Source organism: Mirounga angustirostris, unplaced genomic scaffold (assembly GCF_029215605.1).
Source record: "Mirounga angustirostris isolate CCGP_5_RB_7025 unplaced genomic scaffold, mMirAng1.0.hap1 SCAF_17, whole genome shotgun sequence".
NCBI classification, from domain to species: domain Eukaryota; kingdom Metazoa; phylum Chordata; class Mammalia; order Carnivora; family Phocidae; genus Mirounga; species Mirounga angustirostris.
Genome location: NW_026991725.1, coordinates 43025626 through 43046010, shown reverse-complemented (window position 1 = coordinate 43046010; position 20385 = coordinate 43025626). Strand labels below are relative to the sequence as shown.

General features: G+C 51.8%; 1 protein-coding gene across 6 annotated transcripts in view; it reads right to left on the bottom strand.

Annotated features, from left to right (window-relative positions):
* Positions 1 to 20385, bottom strand: part of RPTOR (regulatory associated protein of MTOR complex 1) — a 319684-nt gene that overhangs the window by 139120 nt on the left and 160179 nt on the right. For 5 of the 6 annotated variants that reach the window (XM_064582472.1, XM_064582474.1, XM_064582476.1 and 2 more), the window contains exon 7: positions 632 to 691. The exons of the other annotated variant lie outside the window; for it this stretch is intronic. In XM_064582472.1, the coding sequence (XP_064438542.1) occupies positions 632 to 691 (60 nt within the window). The remainder of the gene's footprint in view (positions 1 to 631; positions 692 to 20385) is intronic. 6 annotated transcript variants of the gene reach the window in all.

The window sequence follows — 20385 nt, the reverse complement described above, 5'->3', positions numbered from 1 at the left end:
CTACCTAGATGAACCAGGATGAGTCATGGCAAGTCTCACGAACACACACACACACACACGTGCACGCACACCCGCAACGCAGGTCAAGTCTAGAGCCACAGAGTAGTCTGGACCTAAGGAAGTCCACAACTGGAGGCAGCCAGGCCGCCCATGACCTGGAAGGACGAGGAGAGGCCACATAACCACAATGCACCATGAAGGACACTGCTGGACTGGACTGGGGCATTTGCCCTGAGGCAGAACACAGAACAGGGGCGGGGGGCTTGCAGAATATTAACGGGAGAGTTGGGGGAAATCGGGTAGGCGCTAGGCCGTGACCCAGCTACTGCAGTCGGGGAGCAGAGACAACCTCTGTGTGCAGCCATACATTTTTGCTTTGACTTAGTGTTGGGAGTATTTGTCACTGTTCAAAAGTATTCAGCTTTTATTCTGTTCTTTTAATATGGCCGCACATGGAGACGCGTCCTACGCTGATCACCAGCACAAGTAGCAACACGGCCTTCGCCAGAGAAAAGTGCACACCCACACACAAGGGAAACATCCCCTCGCTGACCGGAAGTGCCCCCGAGAACGAACAGCAAAGAACCCCCCTCAGACCCCGAAAGCCGCACAGCTTAAAAATCTTACTTACTTTTCTATTAAATCCAGTGTGACCCCAGGCACCAGACTAACGCATTTCTGCATGCAAAACCTGCAGAGAAAGGAGAGAAAGTGAGTCACACTGAGGGGGCATTTAACGGGAAATACAACAGTCCCCCAGGGACGTGAGGGCCTACAGGTGGGGGCGGGGGTTTCTTAATCCTGGCAGCTTCGAGATTTATGAAGAAAACCGGACTGCCAGCCTGTCAGTGGAGGGACAGAAACCCGACACAGGGTCCCTGGGGAGGGGCCCAGTAAGACAGGAAAGGGAGCGTCTGCCCAAAGAATGGACACACTGGCTTCTCTTTCCTTTATTCCTTCTTAAGAAAGCAAGCTGGGGAGAGGGTCAGCAGGATGAGCGAGCATGAACGACTTCCAGGCACACAAAGAAAAATGTGGGAAGAAACACAGAACAGCGAATTCCGTTCTATCACTTGGTTACCATGCACCTAACCGCGTCACACTGAGACTGGACTGCAGCAGGTCACCCAGCCGGACAGCAAGTGCACTGCCGGGGGGCACGGAGCCGCCCTCTGCCTCCCGCCCGGGCTGCCAACACGCAGCAGGGACGAAGCAACCACAGCACTGAGTAAGAAAGCAACTCACAGCTTTTACTTGGAGAAATGTGAAACGTGAGATTACGCTCCAGCCACCCAGCAAGCACATGGCAGGCATGAACACCTGCAGGAAACACCTCCGTGCATCACTAGCTGGACACGGGAAGTGGAGGAAGGCCGGAGAAGGCCAGCGGGCCCACGGGGAGGGACACGTACAAGCACCAGGCCACGTTCGGGGAGATAAGGCATGACACGTGCGAGGTGGCCGGGTAGGAAGGGTGACAGAGAGACAGGAGGGATGATAGCTGTGAAGACAGGTGGCTCCCAAGGGTGGCCTCCAGGGTGGGGGGATATGGAGCTGGCTGCTGGGACCCCTGGGCACCAAGCCGGTCAGGCGCACCCCCTCTGGAAGCCAGGCCTCACCCGCTGCTCGCCCGCCAGCAGAAACGAAGTTATTTTCCTGGTCGTGGCTTCGGTAGTGGGGGCTCTCTTGTTCACAAACACAAGAAACAGGGATGGTCACACTTGCCTACGGAGGGAGCGGCCCCTCTCAGCGGGCACAGACGGCTCGTGGCCTCGGTGCTCCCTCTGGCCGGTAATTCCATGCCAAGCAAATCCTGTTTCCGCCACTTTCAGATGGCTCTGCTCTCCCCCCACCGACCGCCCCCCGCGGCACCAGGGCACATGCAGCACCCCTGGCGGGTTCAGGTGAATCAGAATCTCTCGGTGGATAAAGACGATCTTCAGTAAAGGCATTTTCCAGTCTAATTCTGGGTCCTATGCAAACGGTGCCACTTTGTCTTTTTATCTATAACGTACTTAACCACTGGCACTTCTGCATTCCAGTGATGACAGGATAATCTGTATCAGACTAGTCCTTTTATCAATAATAATAATCAGCTCTGGACAAAACAGAAAAAACAGCCATGTAAAAGCTCCAAGAAGCAAACGGACGCAGACAGAAACAGAAGTGGCCCTTACCCGAGCAACTCTGGGCCAGTCCGCCCCTACCCAGCGAATCCTGTGGGCACGCCCAATCCACACAGCACGCAGGGCAGGACTCAACCGGAAAGCGGCCACCTCCCCGGCTGAGCGTCTCCTGCGTCCCCGGCTAAGCGCTGCCCGGCTCGCGCACGGGCCGAGACTCCCGGGAGCCCCGCGGAGACAGTAACTGGGAGGCTGCAGTGAGCTGGTCACTACCTGCTCCCAGGGTGCGCACTGGCAGGGAGAGCCAGCCCACCCCATCAGGGGGCTCGATCACCCCGGCCCCCCGCTGACCAGGCTCCAGGGCTCAGAGCCCCACCCCAGCACTAAGAGCAAAGCCAGAGGACACCAGTGCTACCACCAAGCCGCCCGCAAGCGCAGAGCCAGATGCTCCGCGGACTTTCTTGTTGAAGCTCCCACAGCGGAGTCTCCTCTCTAAAATCAAGAAGAAAAACAGGTAATAAAAGCAGATCCAGAGTTGGCCAGATTTTATTTTTGATCTCGGCCCGCAGGATGCCAGCAGCACCCTGACCCCAGCTATGATGACCAAAGATGTCCCCCAGTGCTGCTGAATGTCCCCTCAGGAGCAGTATCACTACGGTCGAGAGATACAGCCCTACGCCAAACACCAGGTATCTCTCACATTTTCCAGAACAGTCTCTCTGCTTCCACTCCTGCCTGCCCTGCCTACCCCTCTACGCAGCAGCCAGGGCAAGCCTTTTGAGAGGTAATGTTACGAAAAATGTTGAAATAAGTCATTCCATCTGCCTAAAACCCTCCAGAGGCCTCCTGCCTCTCAGAACGAAATGCCAAGTCCTCACCTAGGCCTACCACGGAAGGCCCTGCAGGCCCTGACCACTGCTCTGACTTTACTTCCTCATGCTTACCCTTGCTCGCCCTGCTCCATTCACCCTGACACTTGCTGTCCCTCCAACGCACCAAGCAGAGACTGCCTCAGGGCCTTTGCACTTGCTGTTCCCATGGCCGGCAGTATCCTTGCCCCAGAAAACTAGGATTTACTCCTTTATTTTATCTAGATTTCGACCTCCTCTACCAGCCTAAGGAAAACAACACTTCCATTGTCTATCCCCTCTGCTTTTTAACACTAGCATTTCTCACTCCCTAATGTTTTATCACATAGCTGTTTGTATCTCGTCTTTACCACGGAAGGTAAGTTCAGGGGGTAAAAGGACTTCTCTCATCTTGTTCATCACTACAACCCCAGTGCCTAGGATGGTGCCCGGCGCGCAGTTCCATTACCTGATAAATAAGCTTAAGTGACTGAATACGGTATGAGATTGATGTTGTAGTTTTTATGGGTTTCTAATATTTCACCTATATTCTTGTTTTCCTGTCACTCTTGAAAGCAAGTAGCTTCAAGATTTTATGAAGAACAAGTTAATGTTTAAAAAAACCCAGCTCTGTAACCTCATAAACTATCATGTAACTGCTCGATGTTGTGTCTGAGAATGGAAAGACATTAAATATTTTCAGCTGTATTTTAAATTTTGTTTACTGTTTTCCTTCCCATACAAAACTTAAAATCTGTATTTAATAAAACCTATCACTGCCTTTATGGCTTTTTAATTGTTCCAGCTGGTCATTTTCCCAGTACTTTTGTGAGTTTTCCTTTTCACATCTGAGTCTTTGTTATGTTTGGAATTTATTTTATGTTAAGAGGGAGGGATTTAAAAACTTCAAATGGTGATAATGTGCCCCAAATTCTAATCCTGAGCAATTCATTCTTTTTCCAAATTATAATTCTGATACATACAGATTCTGTTTCTGGAACATCTCTATTCTTTTCCATTGGCGTGAAAGTCCACACTCTCATTTCAACTGTACCTTCAAAATGCACTGGTAACTGGTAGGACAAGTCTTCTTTCACAGATCTTTTTTTTTTTTTAATTTTCATGGCCATTCTCAAACATTTGTTCTTCCAGTTGACTTTTAAAATCAGTTTGTCAATATTGTGTTGAATTTATGGTTTAATTTAGGGAGAATTTATAACCTTAATTTACTGGGTCTCACCATGGAATCATGTGGCCAAGTCCTCCTTTTATTCAATTTCCTTTCATTTCAATCAGTAAAGTTTTATGGGATTTTAATATCTATGCATGCAGTGCATTCTGAGCCAGCTCATGTTCCTGTCATTGTCTGTTACTGTTGCTGTTACAAATCAGATTCCTTTCCTTCCTAGTATCTACTTGCTGGCTATTTTTAATATATAGAAAAGGGAACATGTTTTAAACAATTATTGTGAAAAATACCATATGTGAAAAGCATAAAACGTGGATGTGAGCTTAAGCAATAATAAAGTCAGTACAACCAGTACCCAGATGAAGAAATGGTGCACCCACAGTCTCCATAGCCCCGTGGGCCCCAGGCGCCTGCCGTGCCCTCAGGACGCAGTGCTCACCCGCGGTGCTGTCCGCATGTGCGCTCGCTCAACAGCAGCCACTGCTGGTAGTTTTCCCATGTGTTTTAACTTTGTTTTTTGCAAAGCTGGTAGTTTTCCCATGTGTTTTTTGTTTTTGTTTTTGTTTTTTTTTTTTAAAGATTTTATTTATTTATTTGACAGAGAAAGACACAGCGAGAGAGGGAACACAAACGGGGAGTGGGAGAGGGAGAAGCAGACTCCCTGCCAAGCAGGGAGCCCGACACGGGACTCGATCCAGGGACTCCAGGATCATGACCTGAGCCGAAGGCAGTCGCTTAACCAACTGAGCCACCCAGGCACCCCTCCCATGTGTTTTAACTTTGTTTTTTGCAAAGCTGAGGTTCAGATCACACACAAATAATGCAACTTTGCCTTCTCCTTAGAAGATGTACATGTTCACATGTACACATCTAAATATGATACTGACTCACGTTTCCAGAACAATGTGCTGGAGGAACCAGAGTCCATCCACACCCTTCTCTGGGTTCTAATTGCACCGATGGAGACACAGAGTGATGCGAGCAGCTGGTGTGGAAGAGACTCTCTCACACAAAGCAAGTAGCTTCTATTTTTGTTACAAGTTTTTATTAAAATTCATTTTTAATTTTATCAAATAATGTTTTTCACCCATTAATATGACGAATCACGTTAACAGGCGGCCTAATGTTAAGTCGTCAAAGCCGTCCTGGAATGGCTCTCGTGACGGAAGTTCACTCTTCCCCTCCTGCACCGCAGGGTCCTAGTCGCTGACAGTTCATTCTGAACTCAACGGTAGCGGCTGTTGTGTGTGTGTGCCTGCACACCTAGTGTGCAAGTGCAGGTATGTTATATGTGTGTGCCTCTGTGCATCTGCATGTGTGAGCCTGTGTGCATGCCCGTGTGCACACATGTGTAAGTGTGTACGTGCCTGTTGCTGTGTGCATGAGCCTGTGTGTGACTGTGCACGCAGGTACATGTGTATGCCTGTGTATGTCTGTGTTGCTGTGTGTGTACGTGTGTGTCTCTGTGTGTCTCTGTGTGCGCACATACCATGTGTCACGGTTGGTGCCCCCGCCACAGTAACTTCTGGAACGGGACACGGAAGCATGCCCGTGGTGAAGCAAGCAGGAATGGGACACGGAAGCGTGCCCGTGGTGAGTTGTGCTGTGTGCTCACATGCTGCTGTTACCATCTGCTCCCTTCTGTATTTCAAGAACAATTACCTGTATGTTGAATCTTCATTCTTCTATTTGTCACGCTTCTCATTTTTTATTGCTTTCCATTTCCTGCAACACCTATTTAACTGGTACCTGATTTTAAGGTCACTTAAATTTTAGAATTAAATTTTACTTCTTAAACCTTTTCCTTCCCTTTTCTAGTTCTCTTTTCAACTTGATGTGTTATTTTGTCATCTTAATATTTATCTTTTTGTTCCACAGAGATGATTTTTATATAATTTCATGGAAGGCACAAGGCACATGCTGCCTCCTCTGCCCAGAGACAGGACAGCTTCTGATTAGTCACAGGTCCCTTCTGGCCACAGCCGAGGCCATGCGGAAGAAGGGACACAGAGTGGGGGCGCTTCTTAGGAAGACCAAACACTGGACAGAGGGTGGGCACTTTTGGCTCCATGCAGGACCTCCACCCTCCGGGAGGCGGGGAGGGGGCTGGAGACTGAGCACCAGAAAAACTGTCGAAGCAGGAGATGGGAGAGCTTCCAAGTTCAGGACACCAGTGCTTCCTGGAGGGTGGTGCACCTCGGCCCTCCCCAACGAGCAGGAGCCCCGCTCCTCTAAAAGACGTGCCTCTTGGAGGTCTTGCTCTCAGCGCTCCGTGCTGCCCCACACGCGGCCTGCCCCTGGTCACAGCTGGGTGACAAAGGAAGGACCTGTGGAGCTCAGGCCCACGGCAGGCTGTTGTTCAAGTCTGATGTGCATTCTGGGTTCCGACCAGAGGTTGTGCTTGGCAGGAGAGATGGGCTGGGCACTGTCTTCACGGGCAGCACATGGCACCTCTCGGAGCCCCCGACTAGATGCCAGAGAGCTTTCATGTTCCGGACTGTTTGCTCCGAGGCCTTCAAAGCACCCTGCCAGAGATGGGGAGCTTTGAATATTCCCTTTTTAAAAGGAACTTGGGGGGACAGCTCAAAGGAGCAATAAACACACTTAAATCAAGCACATTCTTCCGCATTTCATTTTATCCAGCAGGTTTCAAAAAACAGAACCCCACATGAAACCAGTGTGTCCGCCACCTAGTATTTGTAACTAAATTAAAAATCTGCCATTTGGTATCATTAGGTCCTAATTTACTAACTTTAAATAGCTGCCCTTCTAAAGATACAGAGCAGCTTCCTCTCCTGAGGGGCGTCCAGGCTGGGAACGAGGACAAGACGCTATTTCAGGGCTGCCCTGCTTCTGAAGCAAGGCCGCTGAAAACAAAGCGGATTATTCCATCAATCAGAGGAGCATGACACCCCTTCATCTGAGCTTTCTGCCCTGCCAGTGAGCTGACCCCGACGGTCTCCTGGCTGCAGCCCTGGGGCCAGGCACTGGCGGGGGGGGGCCCCTGTACCCCCAGAAGTACCCGCCTGGTGTGCGAGCCTGGCCCGCCATCGGATGCAGCTTGCAAGGGACCAGTGTGAACTTTTCAAGGGTTCTGTCTTTTTAGTTTGTAAGAGATTCAAATGTCAAAACAATTGCGGTTAAAAGGAAAATGTCTTTAAAAAAATGCATAAATATTTAGGGGTAAATATCATAATGTCTGTAATTTACTAAAAATAGTCATAAACACAAAACAATGAAGCAAATAACAATTGTAAAATTTGTAAAATTGGGGTGATGACCACAGGCAGATTCATTTCATTATTCTCTCCACCGCTCTTCAGGATGGCTGGAAATTACCCGTAATAAAGAGTCAACAGAGGAAGAGACGGAGAGTCCGTACACACCTCCCGCACCGATGAGTCAACAGCAGGAGAACATTTCAGGGAAGATCTAATTGTTCAAAACCTTAGCACTGTATTTCCATTTCTGAAGACTGTCAAATGCCTAGGGAGGCCCCCGCCTCTCCCACCTCGGCTCACCCCTGTGCTCCTGAGCAGCTGGTTTGACCGGGAAGCCACTGACCGCACAAGGTTACAAAAGCAGAAAACCAAACTCCTTCCTAAAAAGCCAACCTTGTCCATGCAGGTGGCTCTCACAACCAACAACCAAAGGAAGGAGACAGAAGGCACACAACAAGCTTCAGTGGAACTCTCCCACACGGTCTGGAGCCCGTTCCCATAGGTGCCCCCTGACAAACTTAGAACCCAGCTCACTGGAGGCCTCTCCAGATTCCCCAGGCTCCTCGGCCTGGTTCAGATCTTACCTGAGAATCAAGAAAGACCACCACCCACCGCCAGAGATGGGAAGTGAGCAGACACCAACCCACCCAGAGGAAGCCGGCTGAGACAGGAAGGGGCCACCTCGGAGGACAGGCCCGGGGGCCCCACAAGAGCCCCGCTGCACAGCCGATTTAGGAGGCTTCTTCCTATGCCCTGGGGACCTGGCCAGCAATGCAGAGAGTGAGTGAAGGGACGCCGGCTGCGGCTGCGATCCCCTGGGAGCCCCAGCACTCGAGCATCAGGAGAACGTGGCACTGGGGGCCGAGAGGGAAGGTTTTCCACGAAATGCACCTGTTTGTGTTCATACACAGCAGCTGAGCCTTATTCATCTTTGTCTAGGATAAAGGGTGGCCTGTGGCAGATGCATAAAATTAAATGTAAGTAAACGTGAAGGGATTCTTTTCCATCCAAGAACCAGACATTTAAATTACAATCATCTACCATGTTTATTCTTAGCCTATTTCTTTTGGGCCCTCTGACGTGCTCTTTATGTATTAAGAAGCTATGCCCTTGACCCTGGTCTGTCCTCTGCATCCAAAAGTCACTCTTGGGACCGTCGGGGCATGTGTCCACAGCGCGGAGGAGGAACAGGCTGCTCCGCCTCGTAAGGACGGGAGGGCACCGCGCAGCACCAGGCTCCTTCCCACTTACCATCCCAGGGACAGCTTCCCAAGAGCTGACCCTGTTTAAACTCACAGCCTCTGCTACGCCGAGGCAAGCGGGGCTCACGAGCTTCACAGGCGGCTCTCGCATGGATCACTTTAGAGTCAGTCAGTCCCTATTACGGGGACTGAAACTGATGTCACTGCAGAATTCTGAAATCGCTGCACGTCTGGTGGCCCCACGCCAGGCGTGGTCTACTCCTGACCAAGTGACAGAAGAAACCGGCTGGAAGGAATTTTAAACAGGACTGGAGACCAGGGCAGGATGCACACTACCTTAGCTCCTCCTGCAAGCGAGCCCAAAACAAGCCCTCCAGTGCGTGTCACAGAGGCCTGACCGAGGCCCATGCATCCGAATTTCCCTCTTCCCTAAACCGAAACGCCTGTCCCCGTAACGACCACTGGGGGCAGGTCAGAAGCCTGTCCCCTGGGCTGTCCAGGCCTGGGCAGCGCGGAGCCGCTCTCCAGATTTCTGCTGCAGACAAGGCTGCTCCACGTCTCATAGGGAACGCCAAACTTCCCAGGTGCTGCCGAGCTCCCAGCTGAGACTGCGCAGGGCAAAATTTACTCCTCAAATACCCACAGGTAGGAGCCTCTTTTGAGTAAGGCCCCTGTATTTTAAATCTGCCAAGTTCTTCCTATTAAAAAAATGTGAATACTTTCCAGCGGCACCAGGTTTAGCTCTGGGGAGGGGTGCACGGTGTGGGGACGAGGGAAAGCAGTTGTGGCTTCATGGAGGGAGCCCTGAGCTGACCAGCGGCGACATGACAACAAACTGCAGGGTTCTCCTCCAGCGGGCGCATACCTCCCACCTCCCCAGGGGCGCACACCTCCCCAGGGGTGCACACTGCTCCAGCAAGGACTACAGGACCGGGGCCACGACAGCACCACTTCCTCTGGGCTCCTGCGGCCCGCTCACCTGCTTGCCATTATCATCCCCATTCCTGGGGGAGAAGGCTGAGGTTCAGAAGGTCCTGAAATCACCCATCAGCTGGTTGGCTGACCGGAGCGCCTTCCTCCAGACCCACATGCAACGCGTGCCCACGTGGGCCAAGGCGACTGGACCCAAACTCAAAAATAGCACTCACGGATTCCTCATGTCCAACACATCACTTCAGACCCCATCAAGGAAAGCCAGAAAAACGAGGAAAGAGAAGGATGGTGGCATCTTGTGACAGAGGACCCTGGGCTGCACGAGGGAGGCCAATGGCCAGGCTGGGAGCTGCCAGGAGGGCCGATGGGGCCCGAGACTGCACAGAGGCAGCAGAACCAGGAAAGAAAGGGAAAGTGTGCCCATCCCGTTTGTCTTTGCCAAGAGCTGTGCAGGACACCACATCCCGAGTCCCTTCCCGGCCGGGATCCCAGCTGACACGGCAGCTGGTCAACAGCTGTGCACCAGGCTGCACACCATGGTCGACACAACTCCTCTGGACTGACAGCACAGCGGCTTTCGTGTCTGTATTTAAGGTGAATCCCCCAACACCACAGCTCTCCCCACGTGCTGCCCTCCACGCGGGCCTCCAGTTGTACTCGAGGAAAGCAGAATGCCCAGAATATGTTTCCAAACATTAACAGAACCAACGTGATTTTAATTTCTTGGGAGAGAAACATTTATCAATTAAGTGGACTGATAAGTACCAGCTATTTCAGCTGTTTTATGAACCGTGAGTCTCTGCCTATTAACTTAATAGAAGCAGATGGACATGACGGTAATGCTGCTGGGGATGTGGGTGGGTCAAGCCAGAGGCACGCGTCGCTTACACCAAACAGCGAGTTCTCTACAGCAGACAAGAGCCAGAGAGACGGCAGGCCGAGCCAAGGAAATGAAGTCCAGATGCCCCAGCTGCTTCTCCGCACTCGCGACCCTCAGAGCCACCTGGAAAACGTTCCGGGGGGCGACGGTGAGGAAGGGCGAGGGTGAGGAAGAGCACTGCTGAGAAACTGAGCTCATTCCTGGCATTCGGGTAGCAAACAAATGAGATCGTGTTGACCTTCTAATGACCATCTCTGCGTAAACTGTGTCCCTCAACAGGCTGATACGTAATCTGTCCTTGAGCTCCTTAACCAGGGAGGTGGCTTGGGAATTATACCGAGGGTGGTCGCTGTGTCACACTTGCTGATTTCACCTGTCATGCTCCTGGTTCATGCTTTAGAGAGTGTTAGGTCAGTGGCCTGGGGACCTCACCCTCCAAACCTGCCCCACAGCTTCCAGGAACAGACGGACCCCACCATCAGGAAGGGGCAGCGTCTGAGCGCACAGGATTTCAAACTTCTGAAAATCCTGATTGCATCAGAACGCTCCCCCACCTTTTGCCACGCACGTACACGGAGGCACCGAGGAAGAATGAGCGAACACAGATGCTGCCCCTCCGACGAGTCTCCCTTCAGGGCAGCCAGAAAGCAAAGTGCGTGTCCGCTCACCACAAGACACAAGAGCGCCTGCTCTCCTGGTTGCAACGAGACACCAGACAAGCTGAGGACATCATGGTGTCCTGGGATCTAGTATCACTAACGTTTGTGCGTAATTTTGGTATTTTTATAGGAAAAAGTCTACATCCACGAATGGAATGCCAGTTCACTGCAGAACACACATGCAAACAAGACTTCAAGCTGCTCTGCTTGGTCCTGCACGGTCACTCGGGCTGTGGCCTGGGCAGGGGCTGGCTGGTGGTGGCCATGGGGACGAAACGTGTGTCCCCATATAAATCCATGGCCCTGCTTTGTCCTGAGGTACGAGAACGTGGCCCAAGCCACGGACAGCAGCCAGTACACGGTTGGAACACCGCAGTCTGGTCCTTGCTGAAGATGACGGAGAGCAGCGCGTCGACCCACCTCACGAACTGCACACACTTCAGGTTTGAGCTCATATTTGCCTCCTTCCCTCAAGTCCTAATCTTGAGCGAACATTCTCTTCATCGTTGGCAGTATGTGGAGAAAAACCAGCACAGCAACATTAAAACAGGAGAAAGGACACATTAAAAAGGTGTTATGTCTGTGATTTCTCTAACGGCTGCTTCCCAAAGAGCCGGGCAGGTCATGACCCCAGGAGGCACCAGGCACACAAGGGCCCCCGAATCTCCTGCTCCGGATGCTTGGGTCGCGCGGCCCACCTGGGAAGAATGTGCAGTTCTGGGAAGACCGTTCCCGTCATCCGAGGAAGGCTGATTTTCTGACACCAATTTTCACCTGCCAGTAGAAACAGGATCCTAATAGCGACTCCCTACAGAAATGGCAGAGAAGTGGCTGGCCCTGACATCCTGGGGCACGGAAAAAGTGTGACTGTGTGGTTTTAAAAGTACATTGGCAATTTGATTAATCCATAGAGAAAATACAGTTTTCAAAGTTGTTACATGATCATCGTACAAAAACTGCCACTGTTTATGGCACAAATGGCATCAGGTTCTGTCTTTTCCCAGGGTGGTAAACTGAACAATGAGTTAATATCTTAAGTTCCTACACAGTAAGCTACCCCCAGCCAGAGTATAGACCCAGCAAGGCCCTCCGCAGAAGAGAATTTACCTTTTCTTACACAGTTCCAAAGGCACTCCAGTGATGTGCTTGCCACGCCTGCAGGAGGCGCTCTCAGTGTAAAAACCAGACTCAGAGTCCAAGGTAAGCTTCTTTAGTACATCACCACCCCACCCACAAAAATTAACTTAACATGGATCGAAGACCTAAATGTAACCCTTGGAAGGAAATACAGACATATACACCTTCACAACCTTGGAATATGACATCAAAAGTGAAAACAACAAGAGAAAAAAAGCAGGTAAGATGGAGAACTATCAAGAAAGTGGACAGATGACCCACAGAATGGGAGAAAATATCTGCAAGTATGATTTGCAAAACATATGTCTGATATGGGTCTAGGATCTAGAATATATAAAGAGCCCCTACAACTCAACAAGAAAAAGGACAACACAGTGAAGAAGCATGCACAAGATCTGGATAGATGCATAACAACACAGGATCTCAAGGACGCAGGACGTGGGAGCAACTGTGCACTGCTGGTGAGGACGTGAAGCTGGGCAGCTGCCGGGGAAAAGTCTGGCAGTCCGTCAGGGAGCCACCATGGGATCAGAATATCTGCACAAAGTAAAGAACACGTCCTCTCTGAAAATAATAAGACTGCGTTGAAATGGCATTTCCACGTATGTGAGATTTGGGGCAGCATAAATTAGCCCAACATTTTGGTAAGAAGTTTGGCAACTAACATCACAGGCTCTTCACTTTGACCTACTGACCCCGTTTTCCCAGAAATTATTCTAAGAAACAGTCCAAAAGAGGCAAAAGCTTGGTGGTACACTGTAAGGATGAACGGGGAAAACACCTGCAAATACTTGAGTTTTACAGTAGCAGGGAAACGCTTTAAATAACATCATCTGTAAACGTGACGGAGTATTACATTTGAAAATAAAATACTGGCTAGCAATGTAGAATGGTAATCTGAAAACTTAAAAATAAAACACCAAATATGTATAACTGTAGTTAAGGGACATCAGGTGCACATATGGACAAGTCTAAAGGAATATAGAAAAATAAAAACAGTTAATTTGTGAGGTGGGTGGCATTTGGGGTGGTTTTTCTTCATCTCCTGCCTTTCACTGCATGCACTGTAACGCTGTCCCCACAGGAGACCACGAGGGAACAAGGGCCCATCCCAGCGCTCTCGCACTGACGCGCATTTCTGGGCTGTGCGCTCTGAAGCGCAAACATGGGGGACAGTGCTGACTCCATCTCCAAATCCTGCGATCCTGCGCTCTCCAACGGGCAACGCTGAGCCGGACACTCTCAGGGTGAACACGAACGTGTTCTGCCCTGTTTCTGCTGCACTTGGGCTGCTCTCCACATTCTCGAGCTCACCCTGAAGAGGCAGAGAAGAAGACAGTGCTGGGCGCCAGATTGAAGTGAAGAAAACAGGAGACTAAGAACAGGCCGATGGGCATAGAAACAAGAAGGAATCTGAAAAACAGTGCAGGGAAAATGGCTGAAAACAGAAGGAAATAGGCTTGAGCCCAGGCGATTGTTTCCTCGTCTGCAGGGGACATTCCCCTGTGCCGGACCGGAGCCCGCAGCGGGGCCGCACGGTGTCCTGGCATGGCTGGGGGCGGGCCACAGGGCTCCACGGAGGGAGAGGCCCCGGCATGCCTATGGCAGATGGGCGCCTTGGGGGCGCACACGGCAAAAAGGCAGCGGGTGCTGGGTGAGCAAGTGTGAGGACGGGCCGAGTGACCCTGACAGAGAGGGATGGAGCACACAGGAGGGTTTGGTCAAGGAAATCTGAATCTGAAAGCGTGTGACCTAAGGACCTGCCAATTTCCCACAGCGGTGGGGAGAGGAAGGGTGTCCTGACGCCCTGCAGACACGACGTCTGAGTCCTCCTTGATTTCTCCGGGGTACCTTCATCCCCTGCCACCAAACACATGTCACACAGCTCCACAAGGACACACACAGTTCCACCAGCTACCGGAAGGTCTGCAAGGTCCCCAAAGGAAAGCTGGTTCTCAGGTGAACTACAGAAGAGCGCCAATTACAATGATGCCGTGTAGCAACATCACCTCACACAATGAAGCAGGCAGGGGTGGGGGGCAGTGGCTAGAACACAGGGCTGGGGATCCGAGGATCTGTGTGTTCATTTAGCTCTGCTATAAACGAAGCTGTAAGCCCGGGCAGCCACATGCTGAGCATCTGGCTCCTTATCAGTAACACAGCCATGTTTATGCATCGTGCCGGCTTTGACTGGTCCTCGGGCTATTAGCGAAAACCAATGTGAAGCCATATGGAAAGCACTTCGTAGGTTACAGAGCATTCCGCAATTAACATTATAAAGTTCACACATTGCAGAAGCGCTCAGCCACGGTCTCACTTGTCCTCTCCATGACAAGGGAAGGAGAATATGGTCACCAAACATCGGTCTTTCAGAACAGTGAGAATCACGGACATGCACTTACAAACAGGGACGGACGGGACCAGAACGGTCTTCAGCGTCCCAGAGCCCCTGGTTTCTTAGGATATCCTGGCGTCCTACAACACCAGCAGGATAAAGCCCTACTAAAACAGGTGTTTCCAATAAACACAACATTCCCATGTTCCTGTGAGCGGACAGGCAGAAGAACACGGGGCACAGGTCAGACCCGCCCTGAAGAAGAGCCCGCGTACCCGCTCAGGGCTGGCCGTGTTGCTGGCCGTGCCACTGGCCCGTGTGGCAGGAGGGAACCGCTATCCCAACAGCCCCGCCTTCCGCGCGGCTGCCTGGAGGGGCCTGGCGAAGTCACACGGCCCGCAGACGGGACCCGGCATGACAGCACACAGGATGGGCAGCGCCCGTCTTCCAGGAAGCACAACTTCCTGGCAGCCCCACGGTGACAACAGGTCCCCGACGGGCGGCACATACGTCCTCCCCGTTTGCTCGCAGCACCCGCGAGAAGGGTGGCCTGTGCTAGGGAAGCGAGGCCAAGTGGGCAGCAGCCGGCCCAGCACAGGGGCAGCGCAAGCTCTGTGGGCAGAGCAGACTCCTGGCCAGGCCCCGGTTACCGTTCCAGTAACACCCTCGCTGTCCAGAGGGCCCCGGGGGCAGGCTTTGGCCAAAGCACAGGCAGAAATCAAAATAAAGGGAGGCCCTTTCCAGCAAGCTTCAAGCTCAACAATTGGCCAGGGAGTGAGAAAGAACAAGAAAAACTGACCCATAAAAAGAAGAGATATTTGAAATGACTGCTTCTCCTGCATTCACAGAAACACCGTGTTGACAACCAGCCCACATGTGAAACCCCACGCCAGGAGACACTACTCACCGCGGCATGACTGAGTTGCCACTACGGCACGCCAGCCCACCGCGCGCACCCTCCCGTGGCCCGCAGAGGGCCAGGCGGCAGAGGGGGTGAGGGCTCCCCTGCCGGCCACCGCCCCGCCTCCCGCACTCGCTGGGCCACCTCCTCCTGCCCCAGCCCCTGGGATCGGGGCTTTCTACCAAAAAGACTCTCCCAGGCAGTGTGATTTCAAGACCTGCATTTCTGAGGCCCCTGAAGGGTGATCAGGGCGAGCAGGACAGGAATAAAGAACACGTGTCCTCAGCGCGTCCCGGGCCCCGACAGCGGCTCTGCCATGGGTCAGCGTGCCAGTGTGGGGGGTTTACCTTGTCCACCCCTGGTTGTTCTCATGCCCCAGACGAGGATGACACACGCGTGTCCTGTCCCTCCACCCTTGTCTTCTGTCCCTTCTACTTAGTTTCTGGGCGCGTGGGGGGGGGACATGGGGAGCACATGGAAATGAAAGGACTAGAGCCAGCTGACGAGGGCGCATCTTCGTGCTTGATACCGCGTATAGGACCCCAAACCACCCAAAGCCCCGTCCGGTGCTCATCCCGTAAAGGAAGGATGTGACTACGCCCACATGCCCAACGTTCCCCCGCGGGCTCCATGTGTCTGACACCAGTTGTGCACGGGACTGACCAGAGAGGCTGTGCTCACGAGGGGTGGTGTGTCATCCTCAAACAACAGTGGGGGAGACAAAAATACCTAAACCCCTCATCTTATAATTAATTTTAGCAACAACTCAGATTTGCAGCAGAACGTCTACTAGTAAATAGTGGGTCGGTGTGAGGACAGAAAGGGACATCAGGGCAGGGTGTACTTGAAGGCACGGCCTCCTGGCCTTGGCCGCAGGGCAGCTCTGTTCAGCCCATGGGGACAAGCCAGCCCCACGGGGGCTCCATCAGGCTGTCTGTGGCTGGGGAAGGTGGACCCTGCGGCCTTGACTGCCAACCTCTCTGGGAGCTTCCACAGGAAACTTAGCGTTGCCACCTCATCCCAGGGCCCAGAACCAGCCTCGTGGCCCTTACTGTTCCCCGACCCTCCTGAGCATGCCGCCTGGCCCTCAGGGCTTCCTAAACCCCACTGGACCCTCTCCCACCTCGACGTGCTCTCCCATGCACCCCTCCACCTTCCCTGCCTTCTGTCCCCTGGATCTCGGGTTCTCTCCCAGCCCAATTTGGCCCAGAAGCTCCTTAACCCTTCCAACCACACCATCCCCCAAATCCACAACGTCCTCCTCTGACAGACCATCACCCACACAGCGACCCCAACACCTGGGTTTTGTTTGTTCTGGTTCTTAACTCTACTTGTGCATCACCACCAGGAAGTGTGTGACTTGGCCGAGCGGCTTCCCAGTGCCGGCGGACCCTCACTGCCGCCCAGCCCCACCCCGAGGGCCCCACGCCCACCTCAGCAGAGCGCCTGCTTCCCAGGCCAGCGCCAGGGCCCCACAGAGCTGCCCCCGCATCCATCCAGGCTTGCTATGCCCTCTGAGGAAGGCACATGCCCGGCTCCCAAGGCCCTAAAGCTGTGTGCTAATGCACGCCCCTACAAGATAGCCACCTGCCCCCTACAAGTGCATCCAAAACAGCGAACAAACCTCACAACCCCTTCCTTCAATCTCACGTCTGCTCTCCCCCATTTCTACTTGACTTCCGTTAAAGCAGCCTTGTCCGGTCTCAAGTCGACCTGCTGCATTCTGACGGCGGTTCCAACAGCCCCTCTAGGACCAGCACAGCTGACCGGTGACTCCCTGTCAAGCGCAGTGGCCTCTTGGGCCCTTGGGCCGTGGGGCCCGCTCACCCCTGGTCTCGGACGGCTCCTCCTCCCTGCCTGCAGGATGTGATCCCACCCTCTTCTCCACTCCTGTTCTCCCTGCTGGTCATCCCAGCCCGTCTACACCGTGGTACTGAATCCAGCTGAACCCCCACCCCCCGACAGAAACCTCCCCTTCCTCCCATCATACTCACCTGCACAGCCTCTCGTGCCCAAAACAGAAAACTCCCATGACCCACAGATGATCTTTGGATGACCCAGCACCCTCCCTGTCCCTCCTGCAGACTTAGCTAAGAGCTGCAGCCAAGGCCTCGCCCTACCTCCTCCGAGGCGCACAGACCTCCCCTGTCTAATGCCCCATCCCACCCAAGCCCATTTGTACAATGCGGCTGTTCCCTAGCTGTGTGCTTCTAAGGGCATCAGAACGACTGGGAAAGCCTTAGCAGTTACACCTGCAAACTCTGTGCCCTCCACTGACTGTGGGTGGGGCTGCGGAGGGCCAGCTGGGAGCCCACTCGGGTCATGGCCACTCTGAGTCGTGTCCACACTGCGGGGGCTGCCCTGTGCCCAAGCACCCATGCACATTCCCAGCAGGGTCTGGGCCCTGCTCCTGTGGATGTACGTGCTTGTCTTCTGAGTCAGGCCGCACGTTCCTGGCTCTGGAGACCAGACCACCACCGCATCTGTCATCGCAGAGCAGATGCCTCCAGAACAAGACCCGCTCCTGAGCTTCGTGTTCGTGGACCTCACCCTCTTTCTTAGTTCATAGTCACCATCCCTTCCCTCAGACTTCAGGGGCTCTGCCACGCTGGCCTGTTCCCCATCACCCAAACATGGGTTCGAGCCTACGACCCGCACAGGATCGTCTGCTCAGAACGCTGTGTCCACCTTCTCACTGAGTGGTGGGACTTTACTCATCCCTGCAGGTTTGGAAATGACAACACCCAGCAGACAATGCTGCCTGCCTCTGAGGCACGCAGAAGGAAGCGGGTTGCTGTCCTCTCTGTTCCAGGAACAGCCTGGTAAGGGTGTGTGTCTCCCTAGAGGACAGGGACTCCGTCTCACAAATCGTTATAATGCAAGTCCTTCTAAGGCTACCTGGAACAGAACAGGCGTTCCAAAGAAGCTGTTATTACAACCACAGAATAAGCAAACATCAGGCTGTTCCAACGACCGGCTGACAGCACCAAACACCTCACAGTGACTTGACACGGCCTCTGCCTCTGGTTTAAACGGTTCCACATCAAGATGTAAACATTAGGGGCACAAATGGCAGGAGCAAGAAGACCAAAAAGGCTGACATCCCGTGGTGGCAGTGACACCACCTGTAAACAACGTGGGCCACCACACTGCTATGTGCATGGGCTGCACAGGGTCATGTGACTCTGGAATTCAAAAGAAGCTGCATTCAGGAGGGGCCATCAGTCCTGTCTTAGCACAAAAAAAAAAAAAGAAAAAAAGAAAAAAGAGAAAGAAATGGTTTTCAAAGTAAACCAGTCAAATGATTGATGTTTCGTGTCTGTAAGGGTCATGAATGTCCACTATAAAATACGCAGCTGTGCATGTTAACGCTTTTGGAAGCAATGTGGCTTTGTATTACCGATTACACATGGAGGCGTGTGCATACTTAGGCACACAAATCAGATAAGAAGTCAAAGCACCAATAAAATGCCCAGAAGTTGAGTAAGAAGATACACAAAGGCAAATAAATAGTTAACAAGTCATTGTTTTATCAAACGTGATGTAATTCAGTTGCTCTGCAAGTAGGATTTCAAAAAGGGATTAAAACTAATTTGGAACATGGTGATGATGGTATCCAAACTTCAGAGGACAAATGGCTTTCTTCCCTTTGGCCAAGGACAACCAGGAGGACTGGGAGGGGTGGGGAGTGGGGCTGGCAGGGACAGACGTTATTTTGTGAGTATCATTTCAGCCAACGTTGATGTCCTGGAATTCTGTTCATAACTCAGTGGCTGTGAGAGTCCCACCGTGAGTGAACTGCACATCATCTTTATTCTCTTCTGAACATTCCTGTTATGTTAAAAACATATTCTGTTCATGCCTGTTACCCTGCGTCTTCCATCCACACTACATACTGATGCATTCAAACTCTCACAAGATTCTTAGATTCACTAAACTGCCGGCAAGATCCCGTCTGAGATAATGCGATCCCTGGGTCTCTTGTTAGATAAACACTGGAGAAGAGAGGATGAGAGCCAACAGTAAATTACTACAAGTTAAATAAGCTCCAACATGAACCAGTATTAAAAAGGCAAACTGCCCTTAAAAAAAGTTTTTATTTAAGAAAATACTTTTCTTAGGGAAATACGCTGATTTTCCAAAGGCCCCATGTGCCTGAAATTTGGTCTAATAGGTCATCTAGGCAGTAACTCCATAAACATTATTTTAGCTTTTAGCATTATTGCTGATGCTGAGCCTTGGGGCAGCACTTTAATATGGTCAGCTGATACTTAAGAGAAACAAAAGGAGACATGATTTTAAAGTGCAGGCATTTCACAAAGGGCCGTCCACCCAGTGTGTGACATGTGTGACCCCATGCTGTTATGAACAGCTGGTTCCTTTTTATTGGTAAGAGGTCATTTGTTGTGTGGACGGAGCACAGTTTGATTATCTGTTCACCTGCTGATGGACATCTGGGTTGTTTCAGGTTTGGGATATCATCAACAGAGCTGCTAGGAACATTCACGTGCACATCTTTCTGTGGACAGAGGTTTTCTTCCCTCAGGTAAATACATAGGTGTGGAATTGACAGGCCGTGTTTAACATCCCTAGAAATGGCCAGACCGATCTCTGAAATGGCTGTACTACTTTGCGTTCCCATTGGCAATGGGAAGCTTCGGATGGCCCACATTCTCCACAACACACTGCACACCTTTCACGTGTCTATCAGCCATGTACGTGTCTTCTTTGTAAAGCATCTATTCTAATCATTTGGCCATTTATTTAAAATTTGGGCTGTCTTCTTGACTTTTCAAAGGTCTTTCTATATTCTCTGTACAGGTCTTTGTCAGACACGCATATTGTAAATCTTTCCAATGAGGTGTCTTAACCGTGTCTATGAAACAGCAGAAATTTTTAATTTTGATGAACTTCAACTGATCCATGTTTTTAATGGTTTGTGTTATTTGGGTCATGT